The sequence below is a fragment of the Solanum dulcamara genome, chromosome 7, assembly GCF_947179165.1.
Source record: "Solanum dulcamara chromosome 7, daSolDulc1.2, whole genome shotgun sequence".
Classification (NCBI taxonomy): domain Eukaryota; kingdom Viridiplantae; phylum Streptophyta; class Magnoliopsida; order Solanales; family Solanaceae; genus Solanum; species Solanum dulcamara.
The window spans coordinates 476,874-499,282 of NC_077243.1; the positions used below are offsets into that span (position 1 = coordinate 476,874).

General features: G+C 34.5%; 3 protein-coding genes across 5 annotated transcripts; all 3 read right to left on the bottom strand.

Annotated features, from left to right (window-relative positions):
• Positions 1 to 2,926: 2,926 nt before the first annotated feature.
• LOC129895783 (small polypeptide DEVIL 22-like) lies at positions 2,927 to 4,078 on the bottom strand. Its single transcript, XM_055971547.1, has one exon. It carries the CDS (start codon positions 3,910 to 3,912, stop codon positions 3,739 to 3,741), a length of 174 nt encoding a protein of 57 aa, XP_055827522.1. The 5' UTR covers positions 3,913 to 4,078; the 3' UTR covers positions 2,927 to 3,738.
• Positions 4,079 to 6,848: 2,770 nt separating this feature from the next.
• On the bottom strand, positions 6,849 to 15,055 carry LOC129893936 (15-cis-phytoene desaturase, chloroplastic/chromoplastic). 2 transcript variants are annotated; one of them, XM_055969378.1, is made up of 15 exons: positions 14,672 to 15,055; positions 14,144 to 14,389; positions 13,923 to 14,055; positions 13,030 to 13,118; positions 12,392 to 12,449; positions 12,010 to 12,165; positions 11,672 to 11,820; positions 11,401 to 11,520; positions 10,409 to 10,622; positions 10,215 to 10,317; positions 9,801 to 9,848; positions 8,996 to 9,041; positions 8,162 to 8,349; positions 7,820 to 7,982; positions 6,849 to 7,210 (listed from the first exon to the last, which is right to left on the bottom strand). In XM_055969378.1, exons 2-15 carry the CDS (start codon positions 14,363 to 14,365, stop codon positions 7,151 to 7,153), a joined length of 1,749 nt encoding a protein of 582 aa, XP_055825353.1. In that variant the 5' UTR covers positions 14,366 to 14,389; positions 14,672 to 15,055; the 3' UTR covers positions 6,849 to 7,150. The 2 variants fall into 2 exon arrangements, with proteins under 2 accessions (XP_055825353.1, XP_055825354.1); XM_055969379.1 differs by having other exon boundaries at positions 14,592 to 15,055.
• Positions 15,056 to 16,724: 1,669 nt separating this feature from the next.
• On the bottom strand, positions 16,725 to 20,845 carry LOC129895756 (triacylglycerol lipase OBL1-like). 2 transcript variants are annotated; one of them, XM_055971517.1, is made up of 5 exons: positions 20,173 to 20,845; positions 18,695 to 18,939; positions 18,543 to 18,576; positions 17,466 to 18,247; positions 16,725 to 17,202 (listed from the first exon to the last, which is right to left on the bottom strand). In XM_055971517.1, the coding sequence occupies exons 1-5, from the start codon at positions 20,558 to 20,560 to the stop codon at positions 16,945 to 16,947; spliced, it is 1,707 nt and encodes a 568-aa protein (XP_055827492.1). In that variant the 5' UTR covers positions 20,561 to 20,845; the 3' UTR covers positions 16,725 to 16,944. The 2 variants fall into 2 exon arrangements, with proteins under 2 accessions (XP_055827492.1, XP_055827493.1); XM_055971518.1 differs by lacking the exon at positions 20,173 to 20,845 and adding an exon at positions 19,071 to 19,228.
• Between the last annotated feature and the right edge of the window lie 1,564 nt (positions 20,846 to 22,409).

The following is a 22,409-nucleotide window of genomic DNA, read 5'->3' on the forward strand; positions in this document are numbered from 1 at the left end:
CGAAACCAATTTCACCATAATACTAATATTTTCCAAGTTAAAAGAAAGAAAGCAAGCATACTTCAAGGTTATTTATTAGTACATTGAGTTTGAATTGAAGATTTTAAGAAGAAAAAAAAAAGAAGAGGAAACAAGTAGCTTTGTTAATGCAGTTTATAGATCAAGTTGTTGTTATTCAACTTGCTTAAGCTTTTCAATTTACCAACACATTTTTCTGGGAGCAAAATGCCCTATTTGGTTTCATGATGAAATGATTTTATAATTAAGGGATAAAAATTCATGTGATTTAACATAAACATCATATACAAATAAACTTTTACCATCAATTTCAGATAGAGATAGAGACAAAAAGCTATGATGACCAATAATCTTGGATGTTAAAAGTCGAATATGCTTATAACAAATTTAATAAGAGGACCAAAGGTTGGGGATTATACTTTTAATTCCACTGCTAATTTGCATTGATTCTTTCTACATTGGTAGGGGAATTTTGAAACTTTTGGGGTGATAGGAAAGACAAAGAATTGTAACTTTAGAGCCCACTGGAGAGTAAACGATTTCCTTTATGAAATCCACCGTCTCTACGCTACCCAACTATATATAAGTGCCTATAATTTAAGGCAACTTACGTAAATATACAATATTAAGAAAATATTTATCATTTATAATAATAAAAAAATAATTTTATTGAACACTTATAATACATTTATAATACAGTTTTAATACATATTGCAGAGAACTATTTATAAAACATATATAATACAAGTTTTATAGATGGATAATACATTTATCACATATTTTAATAGACTTATAATACATTATGTTAGTTTCTTACTACACAAACATAATATATATTTTAAAACACTTATAATACATTTATATTGTATGCATAATTCACTTTTAATATAAGTGTAGATTTATCATAATATTGCTATGTATTGCTATAAATGGTAATAAATAAAAAATATCGCTAAAATCAGTAATTAATTTTTAAAAAGCACTCAATCAAGTAATTTTTTCTTAATTTAACTTTCTTTTTAAATGCAAAATGGAGTCACATGGACGGAAAAAATTACACTGTATATGATAACTTAAGTTTTTCTTGGTGAAATTACAAGATTACAAATTACAATTGAAAAATAAAATGAAGAAATTAACTTCATTTCTTGGCTGAGGCGCGGATATCTCGCTCTCTTTAAGGAGATTCAAGCTTACTGCAGTAATTCGTTTCACTGGTCCAGCAGTAGTCCTCTTGACTTATCCCCTCCATGATACAACAGCCTTATCACAAAATGTAACTCAACAAACTCTGGACAAGAGTTGAGTTTAAAGCTCCACACAAATAACACCTCCCTTCAACTAATAAGAACTCTCTTTTTAGACAAACTTAATTCTCTCAATTTTTTTTTTCTCTTATCTTACATTTCAAAACAAAGAATACCTCTCTATTTATAGGAGAGAAAATCACACAAAGATGAAAAAATAATAGAATGTCATCATTATCATCATTTAGTGCACCATTATGATTTAGTGTACCACTTATTAGTGATAATTATGTTAAAAATACATAATAGAATGATTTAGTGCACCACTTATTAGTGATAATTAGATTAAAAATACATAATGAAATGATTTAGTCTTGCACTAACTAAAGATGATAATGAAAGACATTTTTATGCAACATATGTCACTTATGCAAATTAATATCACTCAATATTGATATTAAAATGCTTAAACATCATTGTATGTTTTGTAGCGCACTAAGTACTCAAGGGTAAGGGAATAAAAGCTTTATTTTGGCACCATAGAACTATCCCGGATTATTATTATTATTTATGTGCAAGGTATGTGACAAATGGCATTGGCATATATCGGGTGTTTTTTGTTAATTGGAAGTGGGAGAATTGAGAAAGTGAAGATTCCTTTTACATGTTCAAGTGATAATACAGTGAGGAACAGTCCATCTGGTAAATAGTAGTTCAAATTTGTTTTTAAATTCTCCAAGTTGACTTTCAGATGAGAACCTAAAAGAACAAACAGATCAGCTAGTAAACAGCCTATGAATGTTGCAAGATCCAGTTACACATAATATCAAATATTCCTACAAGTATCTGTGCAAGTAAAAATCTCTCTACACTCCAAATCTTTTTGAATATTGGCAACGGGTTCAAATAGAGTGAAATGAACGGTGAGATTCATATGCGAACTATATTAGCTGTTAAAAAAATCTTTACTTTAAGCCAATTTACCTAAAAATATAATGCTGGTTTTGCCTGGCCAGCTCCTGAAATTTACAGCTTCAAGTTTGGTTATGATAATGATGGAAACGGTCTTGGTATCAGACTAAAATGTAGTTATCATGGCCCCATTTTGTTGCTTAGTTCCTCAAAAAAAAAAAAAAAAAGGGGGTATTTATCATCCCGACTCAAAATAGTATATTTGAGGCAGGATCTCATCCAGATCAGCAAGTGGAGATCTTCTATCATTTTTCCTAATTCAGTTCCTGAGGGGAGGTGTTTGAAATTATCCCTAAAATTAAAGGGCACCGGGCTCAACTAAGATGAATCCCCTGAAAGAAAGGGAATCCATTCTGCTCTAAGATGCCAAGAATCCTGCTCTCGGTTAGAGCTAGAACTGTAAACTAGTGTTTTAAAGGCATATTTCCTGATTGTCCATGAAAATATCTTCTCACATTGAACCAACATATATAGGGGAATTCGTCGAATAAATATTTTTGAACCAGGTCAACTGTCAATAAGACAGAAGCAGCAATGGCTCCATCTTGATGACCAACCTGGTTTCCCAATCCAACGATATCTCATTTCCTTAGGACAAACTCCCCGCGCATGCCAAAGTAAGTCCCTATAACAAACTTCTTAAGGAAAATTGACCCCCAAAAAACGAAAAAACGAAAAAATTTGTCACTAAACATGAAATCCCTCCTTTTATTCCATTAAGGCAACCCTCCTTATTTATACAATCATACTAGTAGTAACGGTGCTAGCACATCACCATGGATGTATTACACTCATTGAATTACTATTTGATTGTCACTTAGTTACGTCGATCTTTATTGAGCTTCCATATTTGCTCCAGACCTACTAGGAAAGTAAGGTAAAAACATAGTGGATTGCATTACAATTACATATACACTTGTTACATAGTAAAACATGAAAAACAGCCTTTCAGATTATATAGAACAACTTCTTGTTATTCAGTGCCACCAGTTTATACTTTGTGTCCACCATATGCTTGGAAATGCCCTCTGTCAGCTTCCCCATCCATTTTTTTTACCCTGTTTGTCCAAAAACCTCTGTTTCAAAGTGTCCATCAACAAGTCTCCCCTGTAATTTGTTCATGTACCAAAAAACCCAATAGAGTATTGCACCCATTGGGTAAAAAATGTAAAGTGGTACATGATCACAAAGACAGAGTAACTAGGCAGACCTCTAAGAAACTATGGAAGACGAACAGGACCAATAAGACCAGGTGCCTTAGTACTTAGCCATCGAGAATGTACACTTTTATTTACTTAATTATATATTCAACCTCCAGATTCTTTTTCATGGTCAAGCACGTGAAAATGATGGATGGAGCCAAAAAGGGGAAAGCACATATGGATACAAGTAGAAATAAGGTAGCCGATGTAGAGTATGGTTATTTTTGTTATACGTTTAATTGAAGTAGTAGTAGTAGTAGTAGTTATGGAATTGCTTTTGGAATTGAAAATCGATGAACTTATTCATCCCCTTGAATATACCAACAGAGAAGCATAGTGGCACATCGACGGAGAATGTAAATCCGGGCTCGTTGTTCTTTAATCAAGGAAGCACACTTTCTTGAAATGTTGTTCTTCTTCTTTGATGATCCTTTCCTGTATGATGACACTTGCTTTACTTGTTGATCAGCCATAATTACTAATAGTAAAGATGATAACTTTGGTTTTGGTGGTGGAGAAGAATGAAAAAAGATTGAGAGAAGAGTAAAAAGGGGAAAAAAGCTCAATTGGAGCTGGACCCTGATGAAAAAATATGTTGAAAGGAAACAAAGTATTTATACCAAGAAAAACCATAAAAGAGGAGGGTGGTGGGTGGGTGGGGGGAGGGGGAGGTAAACAATGAACATGGTCACATTGAAAACAGGGGGATTTGCATGGAAATAAGCAGTAGTTTTAAAATCTTGGAGAAAGAGGAGTGAACGTGGGGGTATGTATTTAACACTTTGAGGCATAGTAAACTGGAATCCAAGGGATGATTGTTAAAATTTGTAGTTACGTGTGTTGTGGTTTTGTGTGTTTAGATTAGAAAAGTGGTAAAGTGGGCGCGAGAAAAGGAAGGTTGCTTAATCTGGACAAGGCATCCCTATGGGATTTGGGAACACAATGTCGGCTATTTCACTGTACCTTTACGAGTTCGGGTCAGATTTCCTTCCTTTGGTTCCACCGTGCCTCCAACGGCCAATAAATTTTTTTCCCACCTCTTACACTCGTATTATTTTACAGTTTCTTGTACTTTGTTGTTCATATTATAACATTACAAATTACAAATAAAAAATTATAAATAAAAAAAATAAATTCATTTTTTGGCTGAGGCGCGAATATCTCGCTTTCTTTAAGGAGATTCAAGCGCACTGCAGTAAATTTTTTCACCGATTCAGCAGTAATCGTTTTGACTTGTCTCCTCCAGGATACAACAACCTTATCACAAAATGTAACTCAATAAACTCTGGACAAGAGTTGAGTTTAAAGCTCCACAAATAAGAACACCTCCCTTCAACTTATAAGAACTCTCCTTTTTTTTCTTTTAACAAACTTAATGCACTTAATCTTCTCTTTTCTTTTCAAAACAAAGAAGATTTCTTTATTTATAGGAGAGACAATCATTCAAAGATGAAAAAAATAATGGAATGTCATCATTATTATTTAGTGATAATTATGTTAAAAATACATAATGGAATGAATAATCCTACACTAACTAAAGATGATAATGAAAGTCATTTTTTTGCATTAAAGAGAGAATTATAACAAATGCCACTTATGCAAATTAATATCACTCAATATTGATATTAAAATGCTAAAACTAATATACTTCCTTTTCTATTTTTTTCTTGATTCGAGGATTTATCGAAAATAATCTCTACCTATGAAGTAGCGATATGATATGCGTACACCCTATCATTCCCAAACCAGACTACACCGAGTATGTTGTTATTGTTGTATTGAGATTCAAATTTACTGTTGTGGTTTATCTCAACCATCTTACTACGTCAATTGGAGGTAACGTTCAATACTCACTCTGCCTTTAGCTGGGTTACTACTATTGTTTTAATAACATTAAATTCCAACTCAGATGGTCTTGGGAAACTGGGTTTTATGTACCTCTTGATGAAATTGAAGTGCTACCTTCATTTAAGTAATTTGAAGAAACCGAGCTTGGATATTACTCGTTTTATCTACTATTCTTGTACTTGCAAATAACAATAATGCATATATAAAATTTATAGGATCGCAAATTGTCACGTTTTGGGACAACCTCAAATCTGAATAGATCCACTTGTTTATACTCATCATTATCTCGAAGCTTATAAGTGTTCTAAAGAAGAAGATATGATACAGCTCATCAGAGCAACATGAGATCTTTCTGTAGTAATTTATACGATTAGCTTAATGAGATTCCCAATTCACTGCTGCATTCTAACCCTACCATTCGTAGCCAAACTTATACTTCATATCTTTATCTCCCTGCTAAAGCTACCAAGTATCTTTCAATCAATTGCATAATTTAGTAGCTTTATGTTAAAATTGTGTATTTATAGATTCAATACATTATTATCAAAAGTCATGTGCCTTCCACTTGGATTTTGGAGCCTACAAAATTTCAGGGAAATCGTCAATAAATGGGTCGGTTGAATAATATGTCAGTTATAAACCCGAATAAGATCGAATTAAATATCTCCATCTTTGATCACAATTGTATTCCCAAGAAGCTGGAGGGATTTTGTAGAAGAAGAGAGTACACATTCAGTGAACCAAAAGAGTGAAAGATATGTTTCCAAAGAGGTTTTTTCTAAGAACATTCCTTTTTTTCGTAGATTGTTTCCTACTTTTCTTATCCAAATACAGTGTATGTCCAAGAGTGCCCTCATCGCCCATTGTTGTAAGTGAGCAGCAGTTGACTAATCATAATATATAATCCACTTTGCTTTACTTCAGCCCAAGTTCTAAATACAGTCTCTATACTTTATGGTAGGGCAGAGGGGAAGACAGCATACACACCATTTTCTCCTTCTCATTTTAATTTTATATAATATTGACTTAAGATAAAGCATAAATGAAGTGACATACTTTGTTAAAATTCATATACTTTATCGTGGTGGAGCTATGTAAGGTGAAGTAGCTCAAAAAGTGTCAAAATGACATAGCTGGGCTTGACATGAGGCGTCTAAAATAAACAAAATTTAGTTAAAATGTCTAAGTGAAAGTTATGCCAACTTTAAGACCAACAGCCGCCGGCTTTTGCTGTAAATTCTATTTATTTTTTGCTACTTTGGGTTGGGAGATTTTAAGGCATCACATTATGTGGCAAAGAGCCCATTTGATGGCATCCACGCCCCCTTCGAAAGCTTTAACTTTCACTCTTGGATGGCTATAGCTATCGGCCTTTTCTGCCTTGAATGGAAAGAGATCATTATATATAGTCTTGTAAAATTCCCTTTTAAAAACGTTTTTTTTTTAAAAGAAAAAAAATATTTTTTCCATTATTAGAATTTTTGGTTTCGCCACTAAATAGGAAGGTTATAGTTGTATCAAAATTTTGTTTTCTTGGTTCAGTTGGATCTTTAGATCAAGATAATAGAACATCAATAAATATTAACTAATATAAGTGCAGCGCCAAGATTGCACAATCTTTTATAAGGACACATAAAGCAATAAAGGGATTACAAAAGAAAGTGGTACATAACAATATGCTTTATATTTTAACTTGTGATAAAGAATGCTAATCTTCAAGATGTAACCCTTTTTTGATATATAGGAGCTTTGCTATCATTTCTCCTACTTGCTTCACTCTCGTACTGTTCTTCTATATGCTGTGTACAACACTTCTTGCATCATAAATTTAGTGTACAAAAGCAAAATAATAACTCCACGACGCTAAATTACACTTGCTTCCGCCAACTTCTTCTGGCTCCGGCCAACAAGTAACTCATAATCCTGCAAAATATAGAGGTATAGGAGTAATAAAAGATGACAAAACACAACCCTCTGCATATATCAAGCTACTACTGAGGTTCTAAACCACCAGAACACTGCAATCTGTGCGCGAATTTTCTTTTTTGTTTAGCCCATCCAGTATTCGAAACTCACTCATCTGACAAATCTGGTTCCGCGCCACATATGGCCCTTTTAAACGGGAAAATGTTCCCTCCAAGAGTTTCTCCTTTACCAGGGCTCAAACCACGACCATAATTAAGACGGAGGAATACGGCACTCCTTGGACCTTAGTGGTGTGTGCACAAACAATTCAATTTGGTTGGAGAACTATCAACTCGAGGCAGAATTAGTATAAGTAAAAGGCATGCTTAACGTCCATTTCTGTTGCAGGTACAAGTTGAGAGTAAGATCTCCCAGAAGTAAAGTTGTACTAGTTGACAACCCCTCTCCTCCCACCAAATTTATGAGAAACAGGCTTGCAGAAAGAGACTGCTAACTAATGTCTAAGAAATGGTTCCACAATTCTCTGCTGGAACAAAGGTGGCAGAATATAATCAAACATACCATAATTGGAAGAAAACAACTGCTGAAAAGCAAGTGAGAACTAACCTGTACAATAGCTTGCGCACAAAACTTTCCTGATAAGACAGCACCTTCCATTGAAGCCAAGTATTTCTGTTTCGTGTAGTCACCAGCTAAATAAAACCCCTCTATAGGGGATCTTTGCAAGGGCCGACAGGGTTCACAACCTGGCACAGTTTTATAAACAGACCTGAGAGAAAAAAGTAGATCAATCAGGATTCATATATAGATTCCATTTGGACTGTGATTCTAGCAAATTACACAACTATTAGCAAATGCAGGACTTTCATATATGGTCTAAATATACTTGTATGAAGAGTGAAAAACCATATCATGATGAGCAACTATGAAAGACAAATGCTATATTACCTTGGAGTTTTGACAACATGATACTTTAATATTTTTGCTTTGCTCTGATCTGCCGAAATTTCATCAGGAAAAAGCGTTGCTAGTTCCTTCATTGTAGCATCAATAATTTCTGAGTCGCTGCGAGATATCCACTCTTCTGCAGGTGCAAAAACCAGTTCCAACATAGACTGATTGGGGTTGTAATATTCCTGCATAGAGGCCAGTTATGTCAGAGGGTTTTAAAACACATATCAAGGGAATGGGGTAATGACTATCTATACACAGCAAAGGAAAATATTTTTACGATAGACAGTTGTCTGAGTGTTCTATCATGAACTTCTTTTTACAAGTTTAACTCCTCCAATTTCTCGGCAATGCTTTATATTTTGTACAGCATTTCCACAACCAATAAAACTGAGAAGTAGGTTTATAGCCTCTTTCCAAAAAATGCAGGAAACACTGAATTATGTTCCCTTATAACCCCCCCCCCCCCCACACACACACACACACCCCACCCCACCCCATCACCCACCCCCAACCTTACCCCCGGACAGCAAGAACCTAAATAGCTAATAAAAGAATTTTATCTCAATAAATTCTTAAACAATTAGCTAAAAGGGAAAAGAACTCCCCCCCTAAGTTTCGTCAAAATTTCTTTACTTGTCCTTCGTAATTTGCCTCCTGTGGTGGCCCGTGCACAGACAGGATCATAGTCCTGACTATTCCATATATACAAAACCAATATCATTGTACATCCTAAATGAAGATTACAACAGCGGGAATTCATACACTTACCTAACAAGCATTATGCAAATTCACAGCAAACAGATTATAATTTGAGAGCAATATGAATACCTTACATGTGACAGACATGTCAGCATACACACTGAGCAGTGAGCTTCTGCATGAATATGAAAGAGAAATTAAGAAAGGGAACCAATAGAAGTATCAGAAACAACACAATATTCTAAGAATTGAGAAAGGAGCTCTATTAATCGTCTCCACCAAACAAAGGTGCCATTTAAAAAGTAAGGGAACATAATCAACATATAGCTGATGAAATGTAGACGACTTGGATCTCCAGTCCATTTTTCACGCAACGGAGAAGTGGTTGCCGTGACATGTCATGTGTATCCTCAACTGAATCTCATCGGTTAATGCTTAGAGAAGGGATTTTCACCAGGAAGGGGGAGTGAAAAAAAAGCAAATGGTTTTTAGACCAACAAATATTTCATAAACTTTCTATTAAACGAAGCCATTTACAATGATATGAATCTAATGTTTCTAGTCACAAGGTAACCTGCAGGAAATCGATAATCCATCTTCATTTTTGTGTTCCTATCTATTGTGCCAGATGTAGTCCTGGACACGAAGAATACAATATATCAAAGTTGCATGGGTCTATGATATCTGATCGTCCAATAACTAAATGATGTGTTATTTTACACAAAACTGTGCTTATGGGATCATTCTCGGGAGGAATCTTCTCTGTTTTTCTACAACAAAATTTTCTTTCAACTGTTTACGAGAGAGAGGAAGAGCCATAACTTACTCGATGTTGTATCTAACAATAACGAGACTGGAAGAGGGAGAAGGAACTAAATGAAAATGAATTCATCGACACAAACTGCTTTGGAAGTATAAAGTGAATGAAATTAACCTGCTGAAGAGCAAATGATCATATGTGTTCTTCAGTTTTCTGTCAAACCTGCAGTTTAATTGATACAATCGTTATTGGTTTGATACCAATAATGATAGTCGCTTCAGTATATTAAGGATACATATGCATTCATGATTGAGAATTTACTTTTCAGCAGAAAATTCAACCACTAATGGCCAAAACGAAGGTAGTTCTGCTCATTAAAATATGTACAGAAATTTGCACTTTTTCCTATCAAAGTTATGGAAAAGCCAACATCCTTAAGTTCCTCATTCAAGGGAAATTAACACAAGACTGAGAATATGTATGTCAACATTTATAAACATAAACACGTATGTATAGACATTTCATTGCACATACATAGATATACTACACAAAGAACAAACACTAACAAGTAAAATATTCACCACTAACCATATATGTACATTTATCACAGGTACTCCAACTAACTTCTCCAATTTTTGGAAATATGGAATCTCTTTCCAGTCTTCAGGCAAAAGAAGCTTGAGAATATCCACTAGTTGGTTCACCAAAAGTCAGCAAAAACCATAAACTCATATTAAGAACATGAAAACTAGAAGAATCAACTAGTATAATGGATATTATACCTGGAGTGGCAAACACAAAAGCGTCCCCCTCAATTGTACTACCGTCATTCAGTATAAAACACTTGACACTTCCATCCTCATTCAGCTCAATCTTTTTTATTCGTGAGTTCAGTCTGACTTGGCCACCTTTTGACTCGATATGTTCAACAATCGGCATGCAAAGTCTCTCAGGAGGATTACCATCTAAAAAGGCCATTTTTGAACCATGTTTCTCCTGTTGATTAATAATTCAAATATATCAGAAAAGCTAAACTGAGTGGAGAAATTCACCATCAGTTCTTATTCTTTCTGGGGATTTTTTCCCAGGTTATAAGTAGTTCACCTTCAATTCTTTAAGACATAAAAATTCATATTAGATGACAACTGAGCTGTTTGAAAGTGAATCAGTAAAGTAGTCCTTCATCCATGAGATTCAGGGTATGACTAACAAGGGCCAATTTGCATGGTAGAACTTGGAAAAGAAAAATAGAAATCCAGAAGATGATTCAGAAAAGTAGTGGGAAAAGAAAAAGGAGGAGAAGAATGGTTAATATAAGTGTCCAAATTGCCATAAATCAGTTCCTAGAAGAAGCTTCTACGAGTACGTCGATAAAAAAAACCTTTTCCAGCAGTCAAACAATATGCCCTCAACCTAGTGAAACTTGTCCCTACAAATAAAATCTGGTGCAGCAAGCCATGCCCTCCAGAAGTAACAAGCAAAACTGAAGCATATTCTTTTACAGACAGTAACTTCAAAAGTTTCATCTTCGAAACCACCATTATAAATGTTTCCTCCAGCAATGTACCATTATAAATGTTTCCTCCAGCAATGTACCATTATAAATGTTTCCTCCAGCAATGTAGTGTCAGGTACCAAACAAGATGTACTAAAGGACAATTCAATCACATTTAAGCTCCTTAATTAGAGATTTCCTGTTACAGGAGAAACCTGGAAGTGATAAATTACTTCTCTATCTATCTTTTTGTTTTGAATGTGGGATGGTGATGCTAACCTGAAGAAACCTGTTCAATGCGATCAAGATGCACTGCATTGACAGCTCGTCAGGGTTTATAAAGTTGAGTGCCTTTGACATAGCGATGAACACCTCATCTGTCACCCTATCCGGGACACCCTGCAAAGCAAATTGCTGCTGCTGAGATTTGCTAGATGTATGCTGTTAGCAAATGAAAGGCAGGTAGACAATCTACTCCTCAAATTTGTGCGAACTGTGAACTATATAGCCAGGGTTATGCACTTAATAAGTAACATAATTGATTACGCACTTGCTTTCTCATCCAGTCCTCAACACTTATCCCGTCTTGAGCTTCAACATAAGATTGCCCTCCAAGCATTGCTGGCAAGAGTCCAATTGCAAATTTGACTTTCTCTGGCCATGTAAGCATTTCATTGTTCTTTAGGATGGCCAAAATTCCTGCAAATTATATCAAAGTAGTTAACACTTTAGCTGCACACAAAAGGTCCGATGAAGAAGGAAGAACCTTTATGCTCTTTAAGGTTAGTAATATCCCATAGGTGTAATTGACTAATCAAATTTTATAACTTATTAGGGAAGTTTGACAAAATGATTACAGAGGGAAAAATTTAATCATGATTAGCTCACCATTTAAAGGAGCGGGTAAAGCTTCGGAAAAATCAAAGCGGCTGAATTCTCCTGGCTTGCTTGGCATTGCAAATATCATTGAATGTTCCTTCCACTGCAATCGATCGTTAATCCCTAATTCTCCAAACAGGTTCTGAATATTTGGGTAAGCCCCAACTTAAAAGAGATCAAGCACCAATTTGTATGAGTCACTATATGAATAACAAGATGAGAAAGGAGAAGCAAGGCATAATACAGATTTACTGACAATAATAGGTTATTTGTAAAAGACAAACGACAAACAAGGATAGGAGATGTCTAATGGACAAAAGATCTCAAAAAAATTACAATGACAGTATTAGAACATTAACGTAAACATATAACAATGTGAGGTCAAACTTACAGAATATATGCAAACCAGTCTCGTACCAATCTCCATCATCATCTTTCCATGCAGCTACCTAAAGGGAGATATAAATTCTCAACAGTGAAAAACATAAAGACTATATGCTAAATCAATCGTTTGCCTATAAAACTAGAATTCTTGGTGACTGCATAAGTAAGATAATCCATTCAAGCCATTTCCACATGAAAGCATAAAATACGAGAAAGAAATAGTGTGCAAATCGATTCTTGATTAAAGGACATTGAAAAGGCAAAAAGGTAATTGATTAAAGGACATTGAAAAGGCAAAAAGGTAAACTTCAAACATGCATCAAGACATAGAACAAATATTAAGTATGTGAATACCAACTTGCACCTATATGCAAAAGTAACTAAAGCAAGTAGACAGACATCTAATCTTTAGTGAAAAACATGCATCAAAACATAGAACAAACTAAGAGAGAGGGGGTTTTGTTTTGAAACTACTTAACACAGTGTTCTACACAAAAGAAATCAGCTAGGTTACGTAGCATCTCACAGAAAAGACAGCACATTTATATGAAACAAACAGAAATCCGACCCGAAAAAGGACTACTAATAGGGAAAGACACAAAAAGAAAAGAATTTTTTTAAAAAAAGGAAATATTTTTTCTTAACCTTTCCACCTAGAACATCTCTTGCCTCCAGCAGTATCGGTTTGTGACCAGCATCTGCCAAATATTTTGCTGTAGACAAACCACCCAAACCTGATATTCCAAAAATTTGAATTATCATAGGATCATGTTACAGCTCCATTTATCTGAAACAGCTATCTAGTACCTCGCGTAGTATTCTTTATTATATTCTCTATAGTACAATAGAACAAATCATGCAAATAACATTTCTTTAGGTAGTCAGATAATTTTCAACTAGTTGATTACAGTACAAGTTGAATATGAATAGTACAGTATTTTGCAAGCCAAGTCAATGAACAAGTTCAAGGCAGCTGAGAGGTCACTGCTCCAGTATAGTAAAGATGAAATATGAAGATCTATCATATATCTCCTTCACTTTCTCACAGATTGCATGCATAAGAAGATTGCAACCCCTTATTGTGCAACTTAATTTGACTTTTAATTGGTGTTCAAATCTTGGAACTCCAAATACTGCAATTTATTAGGTATAGTAGGATCAATCTTGCACTGGAAATTGATTCATACACCTCCAATACTTCAGAGTCATCAATCGGACATGTCACTCTATCAACAGCATGTTCACTGGCTTATCATGGCTCAAGTGATAAGAGAGACAGACATTATAACGGCAGAAAAAAAGAGAGTGATGGCAGAATAGTCAAAATTAACTACTTATGTAACTGCCCCTAATCCAATCAGCAGGGGCTTTCTATTTAGTTGCAAAATGACAGGAGGCTTAATAACCTCAAATTTTGTAGTCTAAAACAGTTAATCAGAAAAGGCGTGTACAGGTACAGATAAATATTTTAACGATAATAGGCTTCCTTGGAAATAGAGAAAAACGAATGTTCCAAATATAAATGACTAGAATATCACCTGCACCAGCAATAACAATCTCCAACGGTTTAGTTGGGCGTGGAGAAGCACGGAATGTTGATGATAAGAATGCAGCCTCCAAATAGTTTACTGTATTGTCTAGCTCTGGTCTTGGATAATCAATGCATACTACCTAAATGACAAGATAATTCCCTTATTTTAGAGAACATATGTCTTGAGATGATAATTCGAGTCATCAGTCTATAGAATTCAAACCAAACCTTTAAAGGCCGGAAGTCCTTAACCAATCTTCTGGTAAAGGCATGGGGAGTAGGAATCTTTAACTTATGACCCATTGACTCGCTACCAGCAAAACATAACGAATTCCTTTGCAAGAAATCATCTTGACTTTCAGTTCCTAAAGAAGACCTCGAGCTCCAAAGATAAGCTGAACTACCTTGGACTCTAAAGTTAACAGCAGAAACAAGTCCAATTTGAGGCATTTTACTGAAGAATAGCAGTGAAACCTGCCATGAAGATATTTTAGAGTAAGAAGATTGTCCATTTCTGAACCTAAATACAAAGTAAAATTCCTTTTTCTTTGTCAAGATTCTAGTTGAGAAGCATTTATCAAACAAATTCATATACAAAAAGTAAAAAAAGATTCTAGCTTTACCGTCTCATTCTTACACTATGCAAAAAATCAAGAAGAAAAAAGAAAGCACCGACCTAAAAGATGGACGAACCCCAGAAGTTAACGAGTGGCATTCAGCTGATGAAATCAAAGAAACAAAAAAAACTTTTCTTACCTCGGAATGAATGAAATGACCTAGTAGATGTAAGAAGTGGCTAAATTTGATTGGGTTGAAGTTGAAGAGTTAAAAATGGAAACTTGAAATTTGGGGTGGTTTGGCAGTTACCCAGAAAAAAGATACCCAGAAAAAAGAATTAGGAAGGCTATAAGAAGTAAAAGCGTATAAGTCTTGAATCTTTTCTGTATAAAAAAACTATTTTTTGGTGGAGATGCCTGTTTTCAGTGGTTTGGCCACTTCCCTTAACGTTTGGTATTTTCGTTCTTCCCTTTACTCAATCTGCTCTAACTGTTTGGCTACACTCCAAAATTTGACACGTCCCACCATAGCCACAATTGGGAGATAAACCTTTTCTCATGACTTTTTTTTTTCCTTTTTATATGTAGAAGTTTCTTTCTATCTAATTTATAAAGTGACGGATTATAACAAATATCTCTAAATTTAATACCACACGCTATTTAATCCTTTCAAGATTGTAATTTTGTTCTCATTAATGATACCCACTTTTTTTATTAAAGCTAGATAGAAAAATATGTAGAATGCTACTTGCTTGTTTCATAGTTCAAGGGATGTTAGTCAACACAGAAAACATAGCAAAGTTTTGCAAAGCTACCAAATATGACTCAGTTTTACTTTTTACATCGCGTGGACGTTTTAATGTATAAAATGTGCGTATTATGTAGTTTTGAGGACTATACTTTAGGTAGTGTTGTGAAAAAAATGAATCCACTAATAAATCGAATTAAAAAAAAGTGTTATTGATTTATTGTTATTGAGTTATTGGATTAACAGTTATTTAATGATTTTATAAAAAATAATTATTGGGTTATAGATTCGGTATTGGTTTTAAAATATTGAGTTCTTTGATAAATCGATAACCCATTAAAACTATAATAGTTTACTGATTTAATTTTAAATTTTTTACTCATACACAAATATCAAATAAAAATATTAATATAAATATATAATCAGTTAATTACTATATACTACTATTTAGTATTTAGTATTTTAATATTTACCCTTTAGGTTTTGCCACTTTAGGTTCAAGACAAGGGTTTGCAAGTTGCTATGACGGCGGCTCTAGGATTCGTATATTTGTTTTAAAAGTTTCTCGTATTGGTTAAATCGAAAATTGAATCGTTAAAGACCAAAAATCGATAAACCCCCAAAATCAATAACAAATATCTTATTTGTTTGATTATCGGTTTAGTGTATTTAGAAATCGAAAACCGATAAATCGAACCGAACCGACCGATACACACCCTAGGTGCAAGAGGTATAAATTATATGGAAAACCGGTCAAAAGTGCCCTTAAACTGTACTGTATGAAATTAAAAAAAAATGTTCTCAATTGATAGTTTAGTCCAAAAACCCCTTATTGTTACTTAATTGGTCGAAAATAATATTTTGTGAACAAAATATATTTTTCTTTTCTTTTTAAACACATTCTTTTCTTAATGATGATTTTTTAAAATCAGAAAATGAGTATCCTACCTCAATTCGGAAAAGATTAAGAAATAAAAATATGTTTTTTAAAAAATGATTAATCGTTATCTAAATGAAAGTGAATAACGGAGTTACTACAATCTTATATATATGACCTATATTATCAATTAAAAAGGTACATGAAGTTATTTTATTTTAATTGTTAATATTTTAATAACTCAATCTGACATATAAAAGAATCTTTAAACGTAATTTTTTAATCGGAATGCCCTCATAGTAATTATTCTATGACATCACAGTAACTCCATCATTAATTTTCACGTAGATAACGTTAAAAAGATTCTAATAAAATAAAAATATTTTATTTCTTAATATTTTTTAGGAATTGAAGTAGGATAAACATTTTTCGTATTTAAAATAAAAAAAGAAATAATATATTTATTTGAAAAGGATTATTTTTTTACCCATTAAAGTAACATTTGAAGCACTATTAAAAAATTTTGGACCAAATTATCTTTGTTCATTTAAAAAGGAAAATCATGAAGCTTTGACATTGATGGATGTGGGAAAAAAGAAGAAACGATGGTGAAGTTTTCTTCAACAAGAGGAACCTCCGGTGTCCAATATCTTATCCAAATCCACTCTTTAATGTATAATAACAGCTCATATTCTACAAAGGAAAGTCTTATTTGAAGATAAAAAACACTGACGAACTCATAAACAAAAAGCTGCAACAAGTTTACTTTCGATAAACGAACTCCAAAACAACTTTCAAAAACTAAACTGGATCCCTACTTATGATAGGAAATGCATGATCAATATTTCTACAAAGACGACATTTGGGTACTTCTCTCCCTTCCAAGTCTGACCGAGTTGATATAATCAACTGGGCTGTGAGCAGAAATACCAGGAAGGTAAAGTCCTAGCACACGAAGCAAGACTGATTCCCAGCACTCCTCATACTCAGATCCGTACATGTGACCCATTGTAAAGCTTCTGATTAGCTCCCACCAAGCATTCAGATACAGAGGTATCAAAAATCGCAGCCCAAAATAGTTTCTGTTTGGCTCTTCATCGACGTTCTATAGACAACCATGAAAAAAATATTACTACTACACAGAGAACATTTTCATTTCATATTAGACAACTTTACGATGAGGAAACAGCCAAAGAATTGAGACTGAACACTATGAAATTAATGAATTAGACAAATGTTTCATCATCTAAGAAGCTTGAATGGATATTAGAGGAAAATGTGCTGCAAGCTAATTGACATTTCTAAAAAGAACACCAGATATTATACAAGCAACATAACTGTAGAAAAATAGGGCATTGAAGCTTTTACCTGCTCAACGTATAAGCTGTTGTAGTACTGGCAAATCCCAAAGTGTTTATACAGGAATGTTTTATTATCATAAGGTAATCTTGGCACAAGATCATTGGAATAAACAACTCTGAAGTACTTTGGGACTGGATGTTCCAAATGGGCTTCCATGAACCTACCTAACTCTCTGTTCCCAACCCTTGGCTGCCCATATGTATATATTCCCAATAATCGTTCCATGACATTCATCTCCTCATGCAGTACTAGGACTGCCGGGAATAATATAGCTAATGCTCCACCCAAGCTATGGCCTGTAAAAACAAACTTTGCATTCTTGTGCTCTTTGAGTAACCTTTTGAGTTTACTTCTGACAACATAGTATGCGGTCCTCTCTGGCATATCTAGTTTGAACTTCTTCGAGCCGGTATCAGCAGGCCGTTCTGAGTCAGAAGACTGGTCTGACACACTCTGTGCATCAGAATCACTGAATATGGTAGAAGATTCAGAACTTTCTGAAGGAGCAATAGTTGCATCATTCTCTAACTTGGTGAACTTCTGATTATTCATGAACAGTTGTTCATGAAACGTAGAGGCTTTAGCTCTGCTCCCTAAACCTAAGGCTTCCAAGAATCCCATGTGTACTTTGCCAAGTTTTGGAATCTCGTACCAAGAGTAGTCAAAATCAGTGATCCAGTCATCAGCATCAAAAGGCTCTGTGCCCCTGAAGCTAATGACTATCAAGTTTGCATCTTTTGGTTTATCGCACAGTATAAAAACCTGGGTGGACATCTCTTTCTCGAAATCTATTTCAGCAAGTGAAAAGGAAGAAAAAGCAAATAGCTCATAAAATCAGAAGATGTCATAACAATTGACGACGAAGAAAAAGAAGTAAATGAGTCAAAGTCTGCTCCAACATAGAAAATAAACCAGTAACAGTGATAAACAAATGAAAGGATGAAAGGTGAGTTCACATTGCGGTTTTATTTTCCCCTTGAAGGCTGGCAAGAAGCGACTTGCAAGTCTTAAAATATTTAACTCTCCCCCGAGAGAGGGTGTGATATATGGTAATTTGATATAACGTAAAGGCTGAATTCTCACCATTCCAGCAATTGTAGAAATCCACAAAATGCATCTGTTATGGAAAGCAATTTAAAGTATAAGTTTTCATAAACATGTAAACTTATTATCTTCCATTAGTTAGAGCAGAAGAACAATTGAAAAAAAAGAAGATGAAGGAATCATAACATAACCTTCCAGTGAATATTAATGACATTCTGAACGACCTTTGCATTCTCGTAGGCCAACTTTGAAGCCATCATACAGAGGTCCATAAGGGCTCTGTGTCCTATTCCAAGTTGAATATTTTTCTGCCAGAAATCAGGCTCTCCAATTTCCTTGGTTAATGTCTCACTCTTGTATAAGTTTATACGCCCATCTAAATGCCCAATAGCACTTATAAACGTTTCTGACCCTCTCTGTGGCATCACCACCTTTCCTGTTTTCACAAAACATTTTGTTCATGAATATATAATTACACAGACAAAGCTTGATAATGGAAGCACAACAGAGTTGTTTGAGCCAGCACTCAGGAGGCATATTACTCAAAATGAAGCAACATCCACATACTTGATGTAAAACACACCAATTCAATGGTAATCACCATGATCATAGTCATATACAGACAAAGAGTTGTTGCCAATTTACTCATAATTTATGTTAGTTCAAAAGGATGTTCACTTTCTTGAAAGGAAAATTCTGATCTAGAGTAACAAACTCAGAAAAGAGATGAGACCCACATCACTTTCCGGAACTGTTTTCACATATTCTGTTGGCAAAAATATACTACTAGTAAAAGATAAGTTTGTCCCTCAGCTTCACCTCACTTTCAATTATATTATTTGGTAACCGAAGTGTCAAGTAAGTGCATATGCATAGCAGCAGAGGAAATGGAAGCATTGAAATAACATCAGATTGTTATGAGAAATATACTTTTGTTCCTCAATTTCAGTAGTCCTATTCAAATCCACATAAATATACTTTTGTACCTCAATTTCAGAAGTCCTATTCAAATCCACATATCTATCTATACTTTTGTTCCTCAATTTCAGAAGTCCTATTCAAATCCACAAAAATATACTTTTGTTCCTCAATTTCAGAAGTCCTATTCAAATCCACATATATATACTTTTGTTCCTCAATTTCAGAAGTCCTATTCAAATCAACATAACTTCTTCCAAATGGCAAGAATAACACTTTATAAGAATGCAATTCCTAAGAGTGCCCAACAAAAAAGGTACTTTTCAAATCACCAGACAAAATCAGCACCTTATGGAACATGTGACTCTTCTATTCTTTCATTTTAAATTCCTTTTGTTTCCACCCCAACCCTGGTAAGATCAATAGTAGTCCCACTATACGTTTATAGCCTGCAGCGTGACTCGAACCCTCAACCTAGTGGTTGATGGTGAAATTGTTACACCATTTGAGGAAGCCTCACTTTTCTAGACTCATGAATCAACATCCTTAATTCCCAAATAACTCATACAAGCAAAACAATTTCAATTAGCATACGTTGCATCTTCCCTATCAGATGGTGTACACAATCAGGCTACATTTTAAACTTTTTGTACCGACAATGCATATAACTTAAATCCATTAAATATTACATGAACGTGTACGTTAAGCTAAAACAATAAACAGGAGGAAGGAAAGCATGTTTTGGTATTACCATGCAAGATATTGTAGAAAAGGCCAAAAAAGTTGCCATTGAGAGATAGAAGGTTGAGAATGAACTCGACGAGATACCCAAACCACTCCATGGGTTTACCGAAAATGGCGATTAATTTCCGCACTATAACGGACACAAATATAACCCATCTATGATCAGGACCCTCTCCACCACCGCCACTATCATCGGCACGTCGCGACTCTTCCAACGCATCGCCGTCGGAATACCGAAGAAATTTTTGACCGCTTTGTTTGTTACCCGATACGAGGAAACGTAGGAGGTCCAAAATTCCTCCAGCTTCGTGATTCACAATAAAAAACCGCGAATTCGCAGTCACTGGACTAGGGATTGTGTCTTTGTTATCAATTTTAGAACTGGTCACCTCCATTTTTGCTAGCAACTTATTAGAATTTTGTTTGTTCTACCTTATATATACAATAGACCCGTGGTTCTCGGCCTTTTGTGCTGCAACGAATTTGCTATTTTTACTTTATATATACTAATACTAAAACAGAGATTAATAAATGGTTGGTTTGTTTAGGATAAGTGTGAATTCTGAGAAAAAAACAGATAAGTCAGGGTGTCACTTGGGAACGAAATGGGATGTCAGACTGTCAACCGTCACATTTGTGAAATTTCAATTCGTAGCAGAAGATGGAGGTGTTTGTCCGTCCAACTGCTGTGAGCCATCAAATTGTTATCCAAATAGAATCTTTCGACGTTTGGGCTTTTAACTTCTTTTGGGCTAACATTCAATCCACGCTGCAAACTTGAGCACATACGTCACCCAATATAATGTCCCGTTCTAAACTCTACAATTTACAAATTTTATAAGACAAGTGATATAAAATTATGGACCGGGAAACCAATAAACTGGGATGGACCTTACTTTGTACTGTAATAAGAAAATTAATCTCGGATCTAACTCACAAAACATGCCTACCCTCTTAAGTAAATTAGCATGGCATGATGATAATTATGAGGTTGAAGCCCAGGAATAAATTGAAGCGTATGGATTTAAACATTACATGATTTCATCAGCGCTATGAAAAACAGAGCCGCAAAGTTTGTTTGGGACAATCCCAATATTGGTTGCTGCTTCATGATTGCAAGTTCCCAAAGGCAAACCACTTTTCCTTTTCCATAGAGATTGCATTAACCCATTCCCAAATATAGTTCAAAAAGCACTCTAAAATCCCCAAAGGGCCATTTGCACTTCTGTCCCTATTTTGTTATTGATCTTTACTTTTATCTACTTCGTAATAAATAAAGTTTTTTTTGCAAAGTATAGCTTTTAAAGAATTTATATCTCACTCGACATAAGTTCAATTGTTAAAGGCCAAAAATTATTGACCAACTCATTTGAATGGCAAACCGTACCATTTTGTATGGGCCGCATTTTGTATAGGAGTATCAAACTCGAGTCACCAGTAGTATCCATTAAACTCGAGTCACCAGTAGTATCCATTAAACTCGAGTCACCAGTAGTATCCATTGGACATCAACTGAAGATTAGGCCAGCCCATTTTTAGTTGGGCAGAAACGAGTTTTTATAGTTATACTTGAGTGCTCTGGACCGTCTTTGGTGTCTTCTATTCTAATTTGACCGCACATGATTTGTAAATTTGTAACAAGAATAGAATAGAATAATACTAAATTAACTACTTTGGCTATTCTTCCATACTAACTATATGTGATAGGTTTCATTAAAATATATTACCCTCCATGCAATGGAGAAAATGGATGATATAAAATAGTGGTAACAAAAACACCAATAAATAAAAGAAAAAATAGAATTAAGAAGCATATTGCTTTGTTCTTGAAATTGATGGTCTTTATTTTAGAGTTTAAAGAAGTTTGAAAAGGGGACTTGGGAGAAATACGTGGGCAGCATAAAATTGCTGAGTCAATAAGAAAGGACAATATCCACCGACAATCAAGTGCAACTCCCTTGCTGCACACGCATTAAAAATTATATTCTGGGCAGTGCGTTAATTTTATTAATTTTCATAAGAAAATTCATCTGTCTTTATTTTATTTGTCGACTTTACATTTTTTTTAAAATAATAATAATTAATATAAGTATATATCTACTATAATATTTAATTGATGAATAGTTATTGGGATTAGGGCGTATTGTACGGTCTATTTTGATGATCGAAGTCATCGTCTTTGTGGCCTTCCAATAAGTCATTTTTGGTCTGAGGCCTTCCATTAAGTTGATTAAGCTTAAGTTC

Bases quoted from the DNA above. Each gene is read 5' to 3' on its own strand.
- LOC129895783 (XM_055971547.1), bottom strand. From the start codon at position 3,912: ATGGCTGATCAACAAGTAAAGCAAGTGTCATCATACAGGAAAGGATCA.
- LOC129893936 (XM_055969378.1), bottom strand. From the start codon at position 14,365: ATGCCTCAAATTGGACTTGTTTCTGCTGTTAACTTTAGAGTCCAAGGT. The intron at 10,318-10,408 runs GTATAATATCCA...TGAACCAACTAG, and splicing joins TTTTGTGTTTGCCACTCCAG to TGGATATTCTCAAGCTTCTT. The intron at 7,211-7,819 runs GTTAGTTCTCAC...TATATTTTGCAG, and splicing joins GTGCGCAAGCTATTGTACAG to GATTATGAGTTACTTGTTGG.
- LOC129895756 (XM_055971517.1), bottom strand. From the start codon at position 20,560: ATGGAGGTGACCAGTTCTAAAATTGATAACAAAGACACAATCCCTAGT. The intron at 18,940-20,172 runs GTAATACCAAAA...TTGTGAAAACAG, and splicing joins TTTCTACAATATCTTGCATG to GAAAGGTGGTGATGCCACAG. The intron at 18,248-18,542 runs GTGAGAATTCAG...TTGCTGAAATAG, and splicing joins TTTCTACAATTGCTGGAATG to ATTTCGAGAAAGAGATGTCC.